General features: G+C 39.9%; 1 protein-coding gene across 3 annotated transcripts in view; it reads left to right on the top strand.

Moving 5' to 3' along the window:
- Positions 1–6,344: 6,344 nt before the first annotated feature.
- Positions 6,345–23,250, top strand: part of SNX13 (sorting nexin 13) — a 132,449-nt gene continuing 115,543 nt past the window's right edge. The window contains exon 1 of one of the 3 annotated variants that reach the window (XM_056118048.1): positions 6,345–6,556. In XM_056118048.1, coding sequence (XP_055974023.1) covers positions 6,545–6,556 — 12 coding nt within the window. In that variant the 5' untranslated portion in view covers positions 6,345–6,544. The remainder of the gene's footprint in view (positions 6,557–23,250) is intronic. The other 2 variants (XM_056118047.1, XM_056118049.1) reach the window with 2 other exon arrangements.

Genomic DNA, 23,250 nt, shown 5'->3' with positions numbered 1-23,250 from the left:
TCTTCAGAGTACTACAGGTGTAGCCATAGATGCCTTGTAAAACCACCCAATTGACTCTAGTGGTCCCTGGCACCCTTGGACATTAGTATTGAGCTATCTGACTGCCAGAGGAGTCCCTGTGTTCCCTGATCACTGCTTGTCACTACTTGGGAGACTCCTACTCTCATCTACCACCAAAAAAAAGTCATTATAATGAAACTCAATATATGCAAATTAAAAAGAAACAGTACTTAGGAGGTTAGAAAAAATCTCCAGAAAGACTTTAATAGTAACAAAATGAAGCATATTACAATAATACAAAATTTCACTAAAAGAGAAAAAAAAGGAAAAAGGATTAAAAAAAAGAAGTAACTTCACTAGATGGCTTGGCGTGGGGGTTGGGGGAGGAGATGGAATGAGCTGAGCTAAGCATGAACTTTGAAAATGATTGAAGTTTTTAAGACTAAACATAAATTGCACTGAGGCACAGTACTCTTGCTGATAGTTGTTTCCCAAGAGGTTATGGGTTAATTCTGATACATGTGTGCTGAAATTGAACAATTAAGTAAATAGATAGCAGATATCAGAAACCAGGTTCTTCACTGTGAGAGTGGGGATTTACCAATAAACAAGGGGAGGAGGCTATAATGAGGCAATGGAGACATCAATATGAACTCATGTTTACCTGAATGCAGTCACAGATGGTTACGTTCATTTCTATGACTCATTTCCATAATCCATGTATATATGACTATATGGATTAGTATCAAATATATGTGACTATGCTCTATGATGAATAGAAAGGATGCTCCAGATTGCTAAGAATACACCCAGTGCTTAGACCTTGATTTCTAATACAACTTTTCAATTAAGGAACCAAAGTTATTTAGAGAAATAACTGATTCCAGGACTGATATATGTCTACAACATCTTGCAGTACTAGAGAGTAATGGAAAGCTTAGAACCAAATAGGCAAACAAAAGCCACCCTGGTTGATGTAAATATATTGGAAATGTGTAGAATTAAAGACCTCTCAATGATCAAAGCTGGGACAATCTGAGGAACAAAATAAAGGCTTCCTGTATTAGATAAGATATAAGACAAAGTATAAGATAATGTATGAGATAAAAACTTGTTCATCCAAAAGCACAACTGAATCACTAAAAATTGAGAAATTTTTTCTAAGCAATTTTTTTCTTATTACAAATAATTTATGGAGATATATTATCCTTAGAAACACAACACTGTTCTTTAAGTATATTACCTTCCTTTCAATGAGTATAGCCTGGAAAAGAGAGGGGAGATAATGTAACTTTTGAATAAACTTGACAAACTTTAGCTCATTCAGATGATCAAAGTAAAATTCGCGATGGGGGTCACTTCCAGAGATGCTCTGGGAACAGATATTGATACTCTGGCTCTAATCTGAGTCTCTTGCACTCAAAGACTGTGCTCATCTCATTGAACAGTTAGGGTACTGTGATGGACCATTTCTCTTTGGTCCACACCTAGTGGTATTCGGGTTTATCCTGGGTCTATGCTGAGAGATCACTATAGGCAGGGCTCAGGTGAACTGTATGTAGTGCTGGATCAAACCTCGGTTGACTGCATGTAAGACTAATAAACTATTCACTCTACTATTTTTCTGGCCTTATGCTACCTACTCAATTGGTAAATACAATGTGTTATCATCTGTAGTGCGGGCCCCAAACAGGTACTAAAATTTAGTAGTAACCAGAGAGATTTAAATATCTGAAAAATGCTCTAGGTCAAGTTTTTGTGTTATTATTTTTTTACTATCAACTGGGATTCCAGGGATCTAGTAATACTTTGAAATGTACTACAGATATCTCAATATTTATAATACAGAAGTAGTACATGGATTTAGATGTTTCCTCTGTATGCGTCTGAACTTGGTTCAACCCCCAGCACAACATATGGTCCCCAGAGCACTTCCAGGAACTTCCTTGAGCATAGAACCAGGAGTAAGCCTGAGGACAGCTGGGTGTTGTCCCCCCCAAACAAATACTTATAATATGGTTCTTCCTTTTTAGCTCTTGATATCATTACGGAGTTACAGAAGTCGTTAACTTTTTTTTATGAGTGCACTTGTTATAAGTAAAGCTTCATATTATTTTCACTCTGACTCTTCCTTGAGTGTCCCAGTCTTAGAAAAGACCACCCATCCACCCTCAGTCTCCATAAAACCACCCCCACACCCCAAAAAACAAAGCACATATTGGGCTTGGACTTAGACTGAACTCTGAAACCAGATCACTTTAAAAAACACCCTGAGATGGGGCTGGAGTAAGGCAGGTAGGGTGCTTGTCTTGCACACAACCAATATGATTTTGATCCCTTGAGCCCCATATGGTCCCTGGAGCCTGCCAGGATTAATCTCTGAGCATTAAGCCAGGAGGAAACCCTAAGAACCACCGGATATGGCCCATATCCACTCCCCATCCCCCAAATACCCTGAAATTTTTGTTACTCTACTAAAACTATATAAAAAAAATTGGGATATCTTATTGTATTCTTACAATTTATCTCAGTAAATCATTTTAGTCCTGCTTCAGTTGCTTTGATTCTGGACCTTCCTAATGAATGAGTATACAGTACTCTTTAATATTCAGTAAAGGTTGGAGGTGACATAGGTAACACTGCATTATGAAGAACATTAATAAAATGGGTACAAAACCAAAAGATATGACAACATTTTGATAAATGCAATTTGTTTGGAGAAATATGTTTTTTCCAGTTTTATAAAAAATACTATAGTCATAACAGGATAATCTTAATACATAAAAATTTTTTGTTTTAAAACTAAATACAAGCAAATTTGATATACTGAATTATCAGTTAGACCTTAAGAAATCATAACTTTGGGGCTGGAGTGATAGCACAGTGGGTGGGGCATTTGCCTTGCACGCAGCTGACCCAGGTTCGATTCCCAGCATCCCATATGTTCCCCTGAGCACTGCCAGGAGGAACTCCTGAGTGCAGAGCCAGGAGTAACCCCTGTGCATCACCGGGTGTGACCCAAAAAGCAAAAAATAAATAAATAAATAAATAAATAAATAAATCATAACTGTGCCAAGAGGGTGGGGCACTTGAAACATTTGTCCTGGGCTGTTGATACTGGTGGTGGGTGTGTACCTAGAATTCTATCATAGTATTGTAAGTCAAAGTGCCTATGGAAATACATATCACTGGTGACGGGCAAGTTAAAAGCATTACGCACTTGATTTTTGCTTCAGGCCTCCTCTTGCCATTCTTTCCTGTGTTAAACTGGATGCTGATGCTGGGCAATTAAACTTTTGCAACAACATCCACAAGCAAATCCTTATCATATGCTTCTTAAGATGAATTGTTTTGTTTTGTTTTAAACTTCTGATTAATATAAAAGAACCGGGCATTTCAGATCAGCATGTCTCAAGTTTCCTCTGTAACTAGCGATAGGAAGTTAGGATCACATGGAATAACACTGTAATCTGTACTAAATTATGTGCTGTGCTTACATTTCTTTTCAAAGCAAGCTGCTTCTATATATATTCACTTTTCACCTTTATATAATTCAATTTATAGAACTATCTGAAATGGAATACCTTATTCACTTCATTTCTCCCCTTGTGAAATTAACTTTCCAAGAATACACATCTAAAAAAATCTGTTTTTAGCATATTTCATTTTTATTACACTTCTATTACAACCATTAAAAATATCTGCAATGATCTAATGTGCAGCTCATAATGCTGTCATAAACTATTCACGAGCATCCTAGTGACAATTAAATACCACTTTGACTGCAAGCTCAGAACTTCACACAGTGCCCCAATTTTAAAAAGACTTGATCTTTCTTTGTCAAAGGATATTGTTTTTGTTTAGGTTTAATTAGGCCTTTCCTCTTGTGGTCTTTAAAGAAACAGTGTTGTCACTCATTCATTCAATTGTCTTCTATGTATCTTTCACTATTGTAGGATTCTAAGTGCTGAGGACACACAGAAAAAAAAAATCCATCATTGAAAAAAAGCAGAAAAATCCCTGATCTCATGGATCTTACATTCTAGTCAAGACTCTGACTTACACCTTACACTCTGTTAGCAAATATAAGAACAATGAAGGAAACAAGAAAGAAAAAAACCTGAAGCAAGGATGTTGGAGGAAGGGGTACTATTTTTTTTTTCTTTTTGGGTCACACCCGGTGATGCTCAGGGGTTACTCCTGTGTTACTCCTCACTTTGCGCTCAGGAATCACTTCTGGCGGTGCTTGGGGGGTGGGGACACACCATATGGGAATCACCCCGGGTCAGCCCCATGCAAAGCAAAGGCCCTACCCCCCTACCCGCTGTGCTACTGCTCCAGCCCCAGGAAGGGGTACTATTTTAATGGGATGCTCAGAGTAGGATTGGGTAAAAAAAAAAAAGGGGGGGACTTTAAAAAAAAAAAAAGGACAGGTTAGATCCTGCCATGCAGCTATCTGTTGGAAAGATCCTTCCAAAGAACTTAACAGTTAGTGCAAAGGCCTCAGAGTAAGAGGATGCCCTCCTGTTACAGGAGCAGAAATGGGCCAGTGTAGCTGGAACTAAGTGCTTAAAAGGAGGTCACAGAAGTGGATGTGGAATGGAATATAGGGAACTTAAGAGCATGAGTTTTTGTAGGTCACATAAAGAACTGGGAACTAATGATTTTGGATAGCTTCTGAGTCTGTAGACAAACTCTGAAATGTTCAAAGGATATTCACAATATGCCACAGGCTGGGGAAAAAACCCTCAAGTTCTGTACATACTTAAAATGCCTTGCTTTTGGAATAGTAAAGAAAATGGTCTACTCTGGTTAGATATCTAAATTACTTTTACCAGTTTCTATCTTAAATATTAATAAGCTGCCTTCTAGGTTTTCTTATTTACAGGTTGGAACAGTACTTACAACCTTGGAACAGTATCTTTTTTCAGGTCACTAGCTGTTTCATGTATCTCTTCGTTTCCCTTATTATCTTTAATCCTGATAATGTTTTCCAATATCAGTAACACTTTTTATTGTGTTATCGAGGGCAGAGTTTCGCTAGTCTAACAATGCGGTAATTATGTGTTAGATGCAGATTAAAACAAGAAAAATCGACTATACCTCAATTAGTTGAACTAAGTCAAACGGGGATTTTATTTTTGGAAATTCTGCATGACTGTATAAATGAACCACTTTTGTTTACTTGCTGATAAAACATGGAACCGAGATTACGGCTTTGAAGCTCCTTTCCTTTCTATTTTAGAAATAAGTGCAATACAGTAAATTTTATTTTGCATAGTCAGCTCTGGGGAACCACTAAACCTTGGTTTCCCAGGATGGCTTTTGCTGTCTTAAGAGTAAGATGGTGCCGTAAATTAACTCTGAACATTTACTTTTAAATTACAATGGAAACTGGTTCCACGTCCACAAGCGAGTAAACACACTTGGGCCACTTGTTTAGCCGAACGACTTCAGGTGGCAGCGACTACCTCCAATCTCACCCATCTAGCGGGAGGCATTGGTTGGTATCTCTGCACCGGGAGTTCCAGAATTTCATTATTATTTTAACTGAGACTATACACAACGATATTCCCTTAAATTTACCCTGACACATATGGTAGCAAAAGTTAAGTAGTGCTATTGCAATTAAAAGTAAAGGCAGCATTTCCCCCCAACTTTTTCATTTCCTTCCTTCTTTTAAAAGAAGTTTGAAATTACGTTCTCATCGCTACGCGGGTGCTGGTCAATCACCCAATCAGCTAGGGCGCCACAGCTAGGAACAGGGTAAAGCTGATACACCTGTATCATTTTTACAACCTGCCGCTCACCGGGTTTTGCTAAAGACGCTCTCGCAGGATGCGTCAGGCAAGATACAGGGAAGTTTCTGGGAAAGTTTCCGAGATCCGGCCGCAGTGAGAGAGGTTCCGATCACACATAAGACCCAGAGCAAACAGAACCTCCGGCTGGATCTTCGGTACCTACGGGGCCCCAGGAAATGCGCGAGGCGAGTTTTCCTCCGGGACAGACGCCGCGAGCCCGAGCCCCGCGACCTCCGCAGCGCGCCAAGTGGAAGACTCGGCCTCCGTCTCTGCTGCTGCCCGCCCGAGGGCTCCCGCGACCTCGGCCGGCGGCGGAGGACCAGCCGGTCCCGCCGGCTCCCGCCCCCGCGGCACGCCGCGGGCTCCTTCCGCTCCTCCCCGCGGTCCCCGATGGGCTCGGCCGCCCGGCCCCTGAGGCCTCAGCGTCGCAGCTGGGCGGCCGCCTCCGCGGCTCCTCGCGCCGGCGCTATGGAGACGGTCACGAGACGCCGGCGGCGCCGGCGGCGGCCAATCGGAGCGCACGTCGCGGGGAGACGCGGACGTCGCTCTTCCAAGATGGCGGCTCGTCCGTCGCGAGCTGCCGGGCCGGGGGGAAGCCTGCGAAGCCTAGTACAGCCGCCGCCCGGGACTGGACCGAAGGAGCTGTCGCCGCCGTTGGCGGCGGCTCGGGCCCTTTTCGCTGCTGCTACGGCTGTTGCCATGCGGCGAGGCTAGGGAGGAGCGCACTTCCGCGGGGTGTAATAATGTTAACAGAGGTAAGCGGCCACGGCGACCGGTGTTTACCTGTGAAATGGGGAAGGGGCCGGTGCCAGCCGGTCCGAGTCGAGCATTTGGGCTGCCGGCAGGCCCGAGCCCCGGCGCGAACTCCCCGGGCCCCCCACCCAGAGCGGCGGGGATCCTACAAGTGCTCCCCCCCTCCCCTGGCTCGGGGCTGTGCTGACTCAACCAGAGTCCCCCGACCTCCGGTTGCCTGTGCCGCCTCTTCTCGCAGTTGACACTTGCACGCTCGCCCTCGGCACGGCTCTCCGTCCCGCTGTCGCGCCCTCCCCTCACTCATCACTTCCTTCGGGGTGTCTCCTGACGTTTTGGTCTGTGGCCGACGCCGTCGGTCGCCGCGTTGCAGTGGCTTCCTCCCCAACCGCCCGGGGTCTTGCCTGCCTTTCGGGGTCCCTTAGCCGCCGGGGCCCTGCGCCTCCGAGCTCGGTGTGCATCGAGGGGCTGTCATTCGGCCACACCAGTGCTTCCCGGACGCCACTTGGTCCACTTTCTGGAGCGAACCTGTCCCCGCCCGGCCAGCAGCAGCGCGCGGGTCGCCCCCTGCCATCAAGCCCCCCCCCCCCCGCCCCCCTTTCCCACAGCCGGCCAAGTCCCTTCGCTGCAAATCCGGTTCCTTAGGAAAGTTCAGTGTCAGCCTCGCCCCCCTCTTGGATGGTTTTGCTTCAGGTTCCCTTGGTGCTCGCTCTCTCGGGGGGGAAAAAAAAAGAAAAAAGAAAAACTTGGATCTGACGTGGAAGTAGGGCAGCTGTGACCAGCTAATTCGTTTCCCTTTTCTAAGTGTCTGATGTCGGTTGCAGAGAGCAGAGTTTCTGAAGAAGTAGTTTCCCTTTGCTAGCCAAGCTTGGCAGGGGAAGGGCGGAATTGATGCAAATGGGGGTACTGGACCCGAGATTGCAGAACCTTGTGTCGAGGTGTTTGTGGGCAGGGGCGTCACGGAAGAGAAAACCCGAAACTCGTGGGTTGGAGGAAGTATCTTTTTTCCAAGCCGGGACCCCGTTGAAGTTCTAGCAAGATTCCCAGGGTCAGCCGTCAGGTGCTTGTTGGGCGTCGTGTGGAATGAATTAAGGATTGACAACAGGTTTAATGGGCAGTAAGGATTGTATGTGAAGTATTTCGTCTTGTGCAAAAAAAGAAGGGGAGAAAAAGCCTTTGTCAATGAGTGGCATTTGTTGTGTGGAAAATGACACTGAAGTGATACTTAGTTGTCTTTGCAAACTTGGCTTAACTTGAGGGAACGGCATGCTTTTTTATATTAGTGTTTAGTAGTCCGCGCCCAGAATCTCGTGTGTGTTGTGTCTAGTAAATACTTAACTGGTTGATTTTTAACTAATGGATGACTCTTTTTTCAAAGATTTTTCATTTCTGTAACTTGTGGTTCGTCATAAGTGTCTGTTGTCATTAGCAGTATTATGTTAAAAAAAAAGTTCGGAAGTTTGCTTTTTTAGATTCAGCGTGAGATTTGATTGGAATAAATAGCCTTACAAGTTTCAGTGGTTTCTTTAATGTACATTGTCTTAGGAAATGATCTTTTGATTGAATTTAGGTTACCTTGTTTTTTTTGTTTTGTTTTTGTTTTGTTTATAGGCTCCACCTGGCTGTATTCAGGATTTACTTCTAGCTCTGCACTCGGGGATCACTCTTGGTGGGCTTGGGAACCCTATGAGTGCTGGGGATCAAATCCTGGTCTGTGGGCAAAGCAAGCACTTTACCCACTGCACTATCTCTCCCGCCCTAGGTTAACTTGCTTCAAATAAATTTTATTTTATGCTTTATATGTACTGCTTGTTGGTGAAGTGATAGCGTCTTGATTTGGAAACACTGAACTTTATAATCACCATTTTATTGTAATTACATCTTTTAGTGAAACCTTTTAAGTAATCAAATGACAATGGTAAAAAAAGATGTACTTTAGTACTGTTTCTCTTTCTCTCTCTCTAATATATATATATAGTGCATAGTTTCTAAGAGTTTAGTCAAAATTCCAACCTTGATAATCCATAGTAGTTCTTTCAGCCACTGCGCTGGGATTCCTCTTCAAAGTAAGACCCACATTCAATGGTATTTGGATTTCATTATGTTTTTAGTTGTCATATTATGGGTTGAAAAAAACTGAAGCCCAGAGACTTTTCCAAGGTCAGACAACTTTTAGTGACAAAGGTGAAATTAGAATTCCATCTCGTGATTCTCAGAACAAAACTCTGTAATTTTATAGTACTTTTCAGCTCTCTTGGGAGGTTTTAAAACATGCTACTTCCTCATCTGACTACTGTCTGAGGATAAACTGAAAATTTTCATTTCTTGGGAAAGATTTTTTTTTTTACCATACACTTTTACCTCCAATCAGACTTGTCGACCCGCTGAATTAAAGCATATTAGTTAGCTGAGGAAAAGAAACTAACCAGGATTCCCTCAGCAATAGTGAGTGAACAGGGAAGAGCCCAGCACCAAATCTCTGCCTCTTGGTGGGGTGCAGGACATGTGGCGTTTGGAAGACCCACTTCCCGGTGCTCATGGGGGGCCTAAGTTCTTCTGATCGAGGCCCATTTTTTTGGTCTGGAGCGATAGATAGCACAGCTGGTGGGGCGTTTGCCTTGCATGCATGCAGCTGACCCGGGTTCAATTCCTCTGTCCTTCTCGGAGAAGCTGGCAAGCTACCAAGAGTATCCCGCCTGCATGGCAGAGCCTGGCAAGCTCCCGGTGGCATATTTGATATACTAAAAACAGTAACAAGTCTCTCACAATGAAGACTGGTGCCCGCTGGAGCAAATCGTTGAATAATGGGAGGACAGTGCTACAGTGTTAGATTTTTTTAAAAAAGGCTCAGAGATAGTCTTGTTTTGAAATAGTTTAGATATTAAATTTTGCTCATTCTCACTGTCACACTGTCCTCCCGTTGTTCATCGATTTTGCTTGAGCGGGCCCAGTAACGTCTGCATTTTGAGACTTGTTGTTACTGTGTTTGGCATATTGAATACATCACGGGTAGCTTGCTAGGCCTTGCCTTGCAGGCGAGATACTCTCGGTAGTTTGCCAGGCTCTCCGAGAGGGGCGGAGGAATCGAACCCAATCCAGCTTGGCCAGGCTAACTCTGCGCAAGGCAAATGCCCTACCACTGTACTATCGCTCCAGCCAAATTTTGCCCATTGGTTATTAAAATATTAGTAATGAGTTCTCTTTTTGTTTTAACTGCTTCTGTTATTGCTAGAGTAGAGCTAATCAAGTTTTAGGGGATATGACTTAAGTTTACGCTAGATTTCAGAATGTATCATGAAAAGTTCTCAGATTCAACAAACATACTGTGCTTACAAAGTGGTGAATCTTTTCAATTTGAGGTAGGTGATAGTATCTCCATTAATAAGATGAGAATACTGGTTGAGAAGTAAAATTTTATAACATCTTTGTACAGTGGGTAGGATGCTTGCCTTGCACATGGCTGACCTGGGTTCGATCCTTAGCACCCCATGTAGTCTGCCACGCCTCCCCTCCCCCAAGAATAGGAGAAAAGAACAAGAAATTACAGGTTAATAGTTACAGGAGTAAAATGTTTTGGTTCAAATAAATCCGGAAGGTATTTGCCTAGAGATAATAGGTTTGTTGCTGAAGAATTTCTCATTACTAGGGGCCAAAGTCGGTGGGGCGTTGCCTTACAGGGCTGATCCTTGGTATCCCATTTTCCGGCATCCCATATGGTCACTCTAACACCATGAGGAGTAGTTCCCGAATGTAGAGCCAGTAGTAACATGTGACCCAAAAAGCCAAAAAAAAAAAAAAAATTCTCATAGCTCTTGACATTGTAAAGTAAATCACATTGTGGATTTTTATAACTTTAGTGACGGTCATGTTTGATTTTTTTGGTGTTGATTTGATCGTTCACTGGCTGCACATATTAACATAATTTCTGGGTATTTCCATGAGAGCATATTAGACAAGAAAATGAGATGACTATATGACTTTTTAGAGTAGCTTCTTTTGAATTGGATTTGTGCCCTCCCCCCCTTTTTTTTTCCTCCTCCCATATTTCACTTCTGGAAGTAAATTATTTTATTTAATCTTTTTCTACTTTTGGATGGAGACTGATATCACAACTCACCTAATTCTCAGACCTTTGTACTTGAATTATAACGCTTGTTTTTCTTGTGCCTCCTCAGGAAGTACATCTATATTTCATTGGTTATTTCTCTGAAGGACCCACTAATAGAGATTCTTATAGCGCTTCCCCTATTTAACTTTGGGAAATCTTGAGATGTGACAGTATTTGGGAAGAGTCTTTGGATTTTCAGGGTTTTTAAAAAAATGTGCTCATGGAAGTACAACCTCTTGATCCTAATAAAATGTTTTGGATGTTTTGTTGAATAATAGATTTGTGATAGAGACTCTTGCGGGGGCTGAAGAGATAGTACAGAGGGCAGGATGCTTGCCTTACCTGTGTCCAACCAAGATTTGATCCCCAGCACTCTATAATGGTCCCCTGAGCTTTATCAGAAATGATCCAGGGGCAGAAGTAAGTCCTGAGTACAACCTGGTGTGCCTTCCCACAAAACAAATAAAAAGACTCTTGGGATGAATTACTCTTTAAACAGCATGAGTTATTCAATTATTAATGATATTGAAAAGACTGTTAACCAGACATAGATCCATTGATATTCAAAAAATGTTAAATGAGAAAGGGATTTTATAAGGGGAAGGAAGGTCATCATTGTCTACAATATGTCTATCTTGCTACACTATATAGAGCAATGTCTATTATCTTTTGACAAGATAAGTTTAATATTAATGAACCATTTCTTAAGAATTTAAAATGGTGTTTGTAGGGGCTGGAGAGATAGCACAGCCGGTAGGGTGTTTGCCTTGCACGCAGCCTACCTGGGTTCGATTCCCAGCATTCCATATGGTCCCCTGAGCACTGCCAGGAGTAACTCCTGAGTGCAGAGCCAGTAGTAACCCCTGTGCATCGCCAGGTGTGACCCAAAAGCAAAAAAAAAAAAAAAAAGGCATTTGTTATATTTTACCCTCATTGGTTTCAAGTTTTTGAGAGCTTATACTTAGTAATTATTCATGAATTACTTTTATTGTAATAACCAACCCATACACCTTTATTTTATTTATTCCTTTTTGATCAGTACCAAGTTGACAATGTTACAAGTAGAAGAAAATATTTTAGTTTTTTGTTCTTTTTCTTTTATTGAATCACTGTGAAATACAGTTATAAAGCTTTCATGTTTGAGATTCAGCCATACAGTGATCAAACACATATCCCTTCACCAGTGCATATTTTCCACCACCAGTGTCCCCAGTACTCCTCAACCCCCATCCCAGTCCTCACTCTGTCTTAATGGCGAACAGTTTCCCCAGTACTCCTTCTCTAATTTTGGGCATTATGTTTTACTTAGGGCTGGAGCACAGCGGGTAGGGCATTTGCCTTGCATGAGACCGACCCGGGTTCTATTCCTTCGTCCCTCTTGGAGAGCCTGGCAAGCTACCGAGAGTATCCCGCCCGCATGGCGGAGCTTGGCAAGCTCCCCGTGGTGTATTTGATATGCCAAAAATCGTAACAACAAGTCTCACAATGGAGCCATTACTGATGCCCCCTTTAGCATATTTTGCTTGAATTTTCCCACCACCATTCAGGACTGCCTACTACAGGCAGATGCTATATAATTTATTTTCCATTGCTCATTTTGAATATCATGAGAGGTCATGCAGCTTGCTTCTGAAATTGTAAATGGTGGGGTTCCGGAGTCATCTCTGGAAGGCAATAATCCATTTTGGGATTCAACTGGGAGTCTTAAGACCAGGGCTTTGGTGTGCTAATATGATACCTGGAGGCGGGTTGTGGGCATGAAGGCCAGGATGCTGAGTGGGCCGGGAGCCTAGGAGGGACAGCCCATATTTTAGTTTTTCGAAGGTAACCGACCTTACAACTTTATGTCAAATACATGTATTCATTAGTAGTTTTGAGATATTAAATTAGAAGCTTTCCATTTCCTTAGCTATTTTTAGAAGTCTGTATATAAGGAGATAATAATATTGCTGTCGGGTTCAGATTTATTTTACCCTTATTGGTTTCAAGTTTTTGAGAGCTTATACTTAGTAATTATTCATTAATTACTTTTATTGTAATAACCAACCCATACACCTTTATTTTATTTATTCCTTTTTGATCAGTACCAAGTTGACAATGTTACAAGTAGAAGAAAATATCCCAAATTTTGTTGATTCATTTTTTTCAGAGAGATAAAGAATAGTTTCCTAAATATTAGCCCATTGTCTATATTTTGAGGAAATATGGACTTAAATATAAGGGTAGAACTGAGAAATAAGGAGAAATGTTTATAGCTTCAAAGATTTAAGACAGGTACATAAACAAAGATTGGTTTATGTGTCATAAAACCAATGTTAAATATATGACTTTTCTTAATTTCCCCCGCTTTGTGTGTGTGTGTGCGCGCGCGCGCGCGCGTGGGGGGGGGGGGGCATACTCAACAAGTATTTAGGGGCTTACTTTTGACTCTGTGCTCAGAGTTCACTGTTGGAGATACTTAGGGGCATCATATGCTGTGTTGGGGATCAATCTAGGGTTGACTGTGTGCAAGGCAAGTACATCACATTGTCATGTGCTTTCTCATTTCTTAATGTAATAACTCAGCATGCACTGTATAGGGAATTGCAAATTATAAAATAATGTGAAAAATATAAAATAGTGATTTACTCATATTGTTAGCTATGCCCATACTTTTGATTAGTGTAATTTCTAGTTTAACTATGGATTAAAGAGTATTATGGATTATTATACACACTTTTCCTTCTTCCTTTAAAGTGTTTAAGATTACTTCAGGTGGAATCAACTAAGCTGCCTAAGTTGAGCAATAATGTAAAAGGTTGTGGGGAGCTTGACCTTTTGGAAGAATAAGAAAGTAGATCAGTGGCAAGAATTTCCAATGTTGGCCATTAAGAAACTAACATTTTGTGCAAAACTAAGTGACTTTATGGCACCCGCTAAATGAGGTTCTTGTGCATAGCTTTTAAAATTGTTTTTGGAATTCTGTAGTTTTGCAGATCATCAAATGCTCACTACGTTGATGTAATTTAAAATTGACTTTCTGTTTCTTAGATTTAATTTTGATATTGTGCCTTACATATCTGAGAGGAGAGGGAATTAGGAATCGAAGAAAATGACCATCTTTTACACCATTTAAATGTTTTAGGGAGTGGTTGAAATTGAGTGAGTAAATAGTCTGAAGTTAGGGTCATGCGTGGTTATGTGTATCAACAAATCATAGTACTAATGCAGTGCACAGATGAGCTGTAAGTTAAGCATTATAAGGATGAATCACAATTTTACCACTTAACTATGGTGTAATATTGAAGAAGTTATTTGAACTTTCTGAATTTTCATTTCCTTCCTATAAAAGTGGGTAATAATCATTTTCCTGGCAGCTCTCATGTTGTTGTGGAGATTCTATAAAATGATAGAGGGCATGACTCCTTATAAATGGTCAATTCTTATGTAAATATTAGTGCTTAATACATTAGTTTTTTTTCTTTCTGTGCATTTCTTGTAATAACAAGAATTTAACTCTAGACTCCATCCTGTTTTTATGGCTCCCTGCCTTTCAGTGGGTGAATGGGTACCCTGGCTGTTGGTGCAGTTACAGTGGAAGCAGCAAGACACTAGGCCAAAAAAACAAACAAACAAAAAAAAAAACAACCAATTGCAGATGTCACTTCGACTGTATTTTTTTGCCTCTCTGGGATATATTCCCAGAAGTGGTATTACTGGGTCAAATGGGAGTTCAAATTCTAATTTTTTGAGAATCGTCCATACTGTTTTCCAAAAGGGTTGGACCAGTTGGCATTCCCACCAACAGTGAAGGAGTGTCCTTTTCTTGCCACATCCGCGCCAGCACCTGTTGCTTTTATTCTTGTGGATGTGGGCCAGTCTCTGTGGTGTGAAATGATATCTCATTGTTGTTTTGATCTGCATCTCTCTGATGATAGTGATGTAGAGCATTTTCTCATGTGCCTTTTTCCATTCAGATTTCTTCTTTGCGAAAGTTTCTGTTCATTTCCTCGCCCCATTTTTCGATGGGGTTGGGTGATTTCTTCTTTTGGAGTTCAGCCAGTACGTTGTATATCCTTGATATCAACCCCTTGTTGGATGTGTAAAGGTAAAAAGGTAAAGGCCCTCCCGTTGATCGTCGATTTGCTCGAGCGGGCCCAGTAACGTCTCCATTGGAGACTTTGTTGTTACTGTGTCTGGCATATCGAATACTCTCGGTAGCTTGCCGGGCTCTCCGAGAGGGGCAGAGGAATCGAACTCGGGTCGGCCATGTTGGCCGCGTGTTGGATGTGTATTTGGTGAATATCCTTTCCCATTCTGTAGACTGTCTTTGTATTTTGGTCACTGTTTCTTCTGCAATTGTTTGTTCATTGCAGCACTCTTTACAATAGCCAGAATCTGGAAAAAACCTGAGTGCCGGAGAACAGATGACTGGTCAAAGAAACTTTGGTACATTTACACAATGGAGTACTATGTAGCTGTTAGAAAAGATGAAGTCATGAAATTTACATACAAGTGGTACTACATGGAAAGTATTATGTTAAGCAAAATGAATCAGAAAGAGTGGGATAGACACAGAAAGATTGCATTCATCTGGGGAACGTAAAGCAACAAAATGGGAGAATAACACCCAGGAGTGGCTGAGACTAGTACCAGGAATTTTGCTCCATGATTTGGAGGGCAGCCATACCTGCTAGGGCAAAAGGAAGCTCAGATAGAGAAGAGAGCACCAAATAAAGGGTGTTGTGAGGATCCTCCCAGGTTGGGAGAAGCATGCTGAAAGTAGACTATAGACTAAAAACGATTGCCGCTAAATGCCTCACTTGCAAAACACAGGACCCAAAAGAAGAGAGAGAGAACAAGGGGGAATGCCCTGCCACAGAGGCAGGGTGGGATGGGGGGGACGGGGGGTGGGTGGGAGGGATGCTGGGACCTGTGATGGTGGAGGATGGGCACTGGTGGAGGGATGGATACTTGATCATATAACAAATTATATATCATATATATATATATCATATATATGTATCATATATATGATATATATCATATAACTGAAATTATGATCATGTAACTGAAATTGGGTTTCCAAGCACAAAAATTTGTAAGTCTATAACTGTACCTCATGGTGTTTCACTAATAAAAACACACACACACACACACACACACACACAAAACCAAAACAGCAAAAGTAGAAAAATAGACTTAAAATGTCTTGCAAACTTAGTAAGGTTACTTTTTTTTTTTAAAAATGTAGTTTGTGTAAATTGATTCCATAGAGATTCTGAAAGGGGAGTTACAAAAAATGTTTTTTAAATGGGTGACTTAGTGAGGGTTAACAGGCATTTGCTTACATATTCTGAAATATTTGTGGGAAAATAAATCTTTTTATTTTAACATCCTTGGTAAAATTTCAAAAGGCGAAGCTGTTGCTTAGGATATTTATAAGGCTTTGGTTTGTCTCCTTTGTTAAATTAACTTTTCTGAATTGGTTGTTCATGTGTCTGCTCTGTTTTAGGTCCAAGCAAAGTTCTGGTATGAATGGGGTGTCGTGTCCTATTCTTCTAAAATCACTATCAGAGCAGACATGTGCATTGGCCAGGGCTTAGCCATTCAGCTGAAGCTTTGACCTCTTTTTTTTTCAGAATAAAACAAATAACATAATTAAGGCGTGAAAAATTAAGAGGAAGAAAAAGTCAGTGGGTTAAAGAATGTAATTATAGGGTAATTACTTGTGTTTGCTTTTGAACTCATAGGTTGATTAAGGTGTGATACGTGCCTTTCCTTGCACTGAAGAGTCAGTCTGTCTCTAACTATGGCCTGTGTTTGCTCCAAGCAAATTTTTTGTGAGATGGAATGGGGGACAGAGGTGGGGAAGGGGGTGTTTGTGAAGATGAAAACAAAAGAAAAGATAATCCTGTGAATTTGTTGGCCTCCCTGCCCCCAGAGGACAAAATACCAAGAAATTTGTGAAATTTTACTCAAGTCCCCATTAAATTTTTTACTCAAGTGGACACCATTCTTGGTCTCCATTCCCATTATATAGTCATTCATTTGGGTTTTTTTTTTTTTTTGTACTCTTCCCAACTAGAATGCAGTCTCCTAGAGGTGGGGCTTGTGGATATATTCCCAGTGTCTGGAAAGAACTTGACACTTGGCAGTCATCATTAAACATCCGTTTAATGAATAAATGTTGAATAATCCATCCAGTTAAGGTAAAAGTGAAAAATTACCTGAATATTTGTGTTAATTTTAAATCACTTTATTTTTCAAAGAATGTCCATTGGATAGTTCTAATAGTACACTGGTTGATATTGTATTTGGGATCACAGTTTACACAAAAAGTGTTTTTAGAAGTGCAGTTCTGTCATAATTTCCCCTGTAGGGGAAAAACTGATTAGATTATCATTATTTTTATATGATGAAGTATAAATGCAATTTAATTATAAAACATCTTGAATTTATCTTGTTTTTTCTCTATTTGATTTTCATATTTTCAATATGCCATGGAAGATTTAAATTTCTGATCTAGATAAACTTAAAGAAAGCTTTGTTTCTAATACTACATTAATGCTGATATTTGTGGAACATTGTAGAGTGTCCCACTTTTTATGACCTGCCACAGAATTTGCAAGTATGAGTAAAGTGTGGTCATGGATTTTTAAAAAGTTGTAAATTTCAAAGTGTCTTTTTAGGGACAGCAGCTGCTATCTCAAGTCTCTTGATTAAAGACTCTTCAATGTTGCTGTTAAAAATGAAGCATATTTTTCAGATTATTTTGCCCAGCGCAATTCTGCTTGAATATACAGAAGAAATATGTACCAGAAAAAAGTGCAATAAAATAATTATGTTTAACCGTGAGAATTAAACTGGCTTAATGATTCTTAGGTTAGTATTAGAGGCTGATATACATCCATAAGAAGAATTCAGTGTTGGCTTATTACACTGTTTGCTCCACTTTTTTTGGCAAGTATCCTTTTTGCCTTTTATAGTTTGGTACCTGAGACTGTGTGATTCTTCCTATTGTAACTTCTTTTATTTTTAGGCTGCAGTTGTATGATTACATATGTAGAGGATGAATTTTGGAGCCCTCATTTGATACTGTACAATCCAATAACTTTGATAACCCTGTTTTATTTAGCGCCTCATTTGGTACTTGGAAATTATAAAACTTAAAAAAACTTTTTTTGTTGTTTTTTGGGTCACACCCAGGAATGGTCAGGGGCGACTACTGACTCTGCACTCAGGAATTGCTCCTGGAAGTGCTCAGGAGACCATATAGGATGCTGGGGATCGAACCCCGGTCTGCCACGTGCAAGGCAAATGCATTATCTGCTCTACTATTGCTCTGGCCTCAAATAGAAAACTTTAGCAAAATAAGTATGAGTTAGAACTTTACCTTATGTTGGTAATTATATAAATATTGGGAAATAAACCAAAATAATAAGCTTTTACTGCGGTTTTAGAATATGCTGTGTTTCATAAAAAAGTAATGGAAAGTAGAAGACTGGTGACAGTTCTTTATTAGGCTGTGACTTGAAGATCTAGTTTTCTCTTTTGATAAACCTGTGTTTTTTTCCCCTTGGATTATACATTACAGAAAGAAACAGAAGTTGAGTTGAAAATATTGGGACTTTTATACTTGCATTGTTATAGTTCTATCTGAGATACAGGGAAGGGGAGCCATTTATGATGAATATTGCTAATAAAGTATTGATAACATAGTATCTATTATTAACTGTATTTTATTTCATTATATTTATGGGATGGTAATACAAGAATAAAAATACTAAATTATGTCAATAGCATACTTAATACTTTTTAGTGTTATGTTTAACATTTTGTTCATTAACAAATTTTTCATCTTTGTTACCTTAATGAGAAGTTACATTCTTGTTTCAAATATTTGTATTTCTTCCCTTATGGGGTTGATAATAACTTGATGCATTTTTTTCTTATTCTAGTAACAGAAGTTAATACTATTAGGCCAAATACATCAATCCTTTTCCTACATATTTTGCCTCTTAGATCACTTATCACTTAATCACTTAATCCCCGTTATTCATCGATTTATTCGAGTGGGTGCCAGTAACGTCTCCATTCATCCCGGTTGCGTGCTAGCGTAGCCCAATGGTATCTGTTCGTTTTAGGAACATGTAGAGCCTCAAACCGATCATTTAGGGTCTTGACGAAGAAGTCTGACCATCTTATAGGTGGGCGTCCACGTGATCTTTTGATGTCTCGTGGAATCCAATCAGTAATGGCTCTAGTCCAGCGGTTGTCTGTAAACCTCATTACATGTCCAGCCCATCTGATTTTTGATGTCTTGGCAAATGAGACAGCGTCCCTGATTCTTGAGCGTTGACGAAGATCAGAACTCCGGATTCTATCTCTCATTTGAGTGAATCGTGATATTCCAAGCATAGTTCTTTCGATTCCTCTTTGAGAGACTCGAATAGTGTTCTCATCCTGTTTTCGTAGGGTCCAGGTCTCTGAGGCATATGTTAATGCAGGAAGAATAGTGGAATCAAAGAGATGTGCTCGTAGCTGGAGGTTCTTTGTCCTTTTAGTTATTTCTTCAATGCTCTTGAAGGCATTCCAAGCTGCTCTCTTCCTCCTGCGTAACTCAGGTGCCAGGTCATTCATCATGTTGATTTCTCGACCTAAGTATATATAACTGTTGCATTCGGAGATGGTGGTTCCATTGAGAGCGAATGGAGCGTCAGGAACAAGGCTGTTTCTCATAAACATTGTCTTCGTAAGATTCAGCTGTAGTCCGACCTTTCCACACTCATGGTCAAAGTCCGCAAGCATTTGTGCCGCTTGGCTGATGTTTGGTGTTATTAGAACGATGTCATCAGCAAAGCGGAGGTGGTGTAGTTGCCGACCATCTATCTTCACTCCCATGTTTTCCCATTCTAGTCGTCGCATGATATTCTCGAGGGTGGCACTGAAGAGTTTTGGTGAAATGGTATCACCCTGCCGAACCCCTCTCTTGATATGGATGATTACTTCTTTGTAGAATGGTGAGATCTTGGTAGTGAATCCGCAATAGAGCTCACGAAGGATCCTGATGTATTGAGTTCGTACGCCCTGATTGGCTAGGGCTTCCATGACCGGTTCCGTCTCAACAGAATCAAAGGCCTTCTTTAAATCAATGAACGTTAGACAGAGCGGCATCTTGAACTCCCGAGATACCTCAATGAGCTTGGTTATTGTGTGGATATGGTCAATGGTACTGAATCCTTTTCGGAATCCAGCTTGTTCACATGGTTGTCCTTCATCTAGTGTTCTGCTAATCCTATTCAGGATGACTCGAGTGAATAGTTTGTAGATGACAGACAATAGGCAGATTGGGCGATAGTTGCCAATGTCGTGGATGTCTCCTTTCTTGTATAGTAGTACAGTCTTGCTGGTTTTCCATTGGGATGGAACCTTGCATTCAGACAGGTAGCGTGTGAAGAGTCGAGCTAATGTATTGATGAGTACTGATGGTAAGTTCTTCAGGTGTTCAGGTCTGATCTTGTCTGGGCCAGGTGCTTTTTGTGCTTTTTGCCTCTTAGATAAAGACATTTTTTTGATTTAGAGTTACACAATGATTTTTCTTCTAAGTCAGAATTTTCGAATTCTTTCCTATGTATTGTTAATATTTTGTGGGACATTTTAAAGGGAAAAGATATTTTTCTGCTGAAGAATTTAAAGTATACAGAAATCTTGAAAAAATTCCCTTTACAGCATGTATATACCAGTTATCTAGATTTGTTATTGAATTTGATTAATTTTGTTGTTATTATAGTGAACCTGGTTATTTTACGTTAAATTGCAGATGCTACGTCACCTTTTTTCCAAAGTAGTCTCATTAATCTACCAAGAATAAGGATGTTTTCGAGAACACTAGTTCTCAAAAATATCTTACTTATGTCTAATATCTTATCCTCTATTTCTATTATCTTACCTATATATTGTCTTATATATACCTTACTTTTATTGGTAATAGTTATCAATAATTCTCTTTAATATCCAGTATATTCAAATTTCCCCCCGAGTCTAATTCAGTACTATTGTTGTCTCTAATTCAGAATGATTTCAGTTTTTCTTTTTCTTAATCTTCTTCCTTCTTTCATATTCTCTTTATAGGTTTTTAAAGAATTACTTTTATTTTCCTGCTCTTTGTTGTCGTTGCTTTTGTAGTGAACACACTGAGTTGTGTTCTTGCCCAAGGTCTGGCACATGGTGATAGTGAGTCCACTTTTAGTTGCCTGTTCCCTAAAGCTTGCACAGCTGGTGATGTGTATTGTGTGCACTTTGGTCATTGTGTTTTTTATATGCACTTTGCAGTGCTCTTTGAAAGTCACATATTTGAGTTGTGGTATCTGTGCACACTTGGTTGCAGTGTGCTGGAGGTCCAATATTTTTTGGCACCAGCAGTTCCCAAACTGCATAGCTGTTGGGATTGCACTTGGGCATATGCAGCAGTACTGACGTCATGCTCTGCCTCACCAGCCTCACACTTAAAAGATAGGTATGTTACTTTTGAGCTCTCCCTGAGTCCTCCTTTTCTTTCCTGCGGATGGTGGTTCTGCGTATGAATTATTCGCAACATCTCACAGCTGTCCTCCTTCATTTTGATTGTCAAATACAGTGGAGTACATGTCAGATGTCTCCAGGAGGTCAAATTTGTCTTAAGAAACACTGAATTAAAGGAAGTACCTCTTTTTAATTTTTTCAGTATTTTTAGATACTTGATTTTTTTCAACATTGTCTTTGTTTTGTTTTATTCTGTTCCTTTGATCTATCCTTTAGCCTTTTCCTTTTGTTGTTTAACTTGTAAATGGTAATTAAAAACAGATTTATTGAGGTATAATTTATTCACTGTACGAGTCTCCCAATTAAAATGTACACTTCAGTGACTGTTAGTGTGTTCACACTTTTTGCATCAATTTCCACAAGTCATAGACCTTCTCATTATCCTTAAACAGAAAATCCCTCCTCATAATTTAGCTGTAATTCCCAAATCCCTCCCTCAAACCCCAGGCTCTGAAAAATACATTTGTTTTTCTGAACATTGTTTATGATTGAAATCACAATATTTGGCCAGTATAACTTTTTTTTTCACTCAGCCAGAGTTCAAGTTCCATCCATGTTGTAGCATGTAATATTCCCAAATTGTATTTTTGCCAAAAAATTTCTTTTGGGGGCTGGAGAGACAGTACAGCAGGTAGGGCACTTGCCTTGTATATGGCAGATCCTTGTTTGATCCCCTACACTTCATTTGGCTCCCCAAACCCACAATGAGTAATCTCTGAGCAGAGGTAAGCACTAAACCAAATCAAAACCAAAACCAGAAATATACATAAAACACTGTATAAAATACACCAAATTTTGTGTATTCTCTCATCTATGATGGATTTTGAGTTATTTCCAGTGTTTGGTTATAATGGATAATTGTGTGGCAAATAATAACAAAATGAAATTGGCTATGTAATGGGTTTAACCATTTGAGGAAAATGTAAACTGTTTTCCAGAATGATTATGCTACTTCAGTTTCCATCAGCAGTGTAGGAGGACTCTTAATTTCTCCATATTTCTCAGAATATTTGTTATTATATGTCTGTTTTATTATACCATAAATATATGGTGGATGAGAAGTAATATTTCATTGGTTTCAATATGCATTCCTCTAAAGACTTTTGATATTGAATATTGTACTTTTAACAAGATTTATATATCTTTGGAGAAATGTGTATTCAGACCTTGTACATGTCAAATGTACATGTACCCATCTTAAAATTCGGTCATTATCTTTTTTATTCAGTTTAAAGTCAGATTTACAAACACTTTTTCCTGTTAGATGGGTTAGCCTTTGATGTTATTTACAGTACAGAACTTTAGAGATTATTGTCATACTGTTTTTTTTTCTTTTATTGATCACATTTATGGTATAGTTCGATAAGATAGTTCGATTTTGCACTGCAGTTTCTTAAGTTAGTTTAGGTATCACCCAAGAGTAGATTAAAAAAAACAACAGCAACAATGTATCTTTTTTCCAACCTGAATTGCATGATTTTTGTGAATTTTATTTTCCTATCCAAATGATATGTATATATCTATAGAATATTATACTTGAGAACTTGAGGCAGTTGAAGGCTTGGGTCACATTAGCAGTGCTGGATAATTAACCACTTTTAAATAACTGCAAGATAAGTTATTTAAAATTTTGTGGTGTTGCAGTTTTCAGTTGCCCTATTGTGAGTGTTCTTGGTGCATAACCACTTTTTCTGGTGGAGGAATCCTTCAGAGGCTTAGATGATCTTCCCTCTTGCCCTCCTGTATCCATCCATCCATTCCCCCCCCCCCCCCCATCAGTCAGGTTACAACTCCTTGTCAACTTCCTCTTTGCATTATCTCAGAATTACTGGGTGTTTATTTCATCTCAGCATATTCTGAGTCTTTGGATCTTTGGATGTTGTCTACTGGGCTGGCTTGTTATTTCAATATTACTTTAGGTCTTGGAATCATAACTTAGATTCATGATATTGTTGATTTCTGATCTAGTTGATTGTTCAGAAGAGTCACTTGTTTAACCTCCATTTTCTTAGTGTCCTGTTTCTTATT

The sequence above is a fragment of the Sorex fumeus genome, unplaced genomic scaffold (assembly GCF_029834395.1).
Source record: "Sorex fumeus unplaced genomic scaffold, SorFum_2.1 ptg000037l, whole genome shotgun sequence".
NCBI classification, from domain to species: Eukaryota; Metazoa; Chordata; class Mammalia; order Eulipotyphla; family Soricidae; genus Sorex; species Sorex fumeus.
Note: the sequence above shows the minus strand (reverse complement) of the source record. Positions and strands in the feature narration are given on the sequence as shown.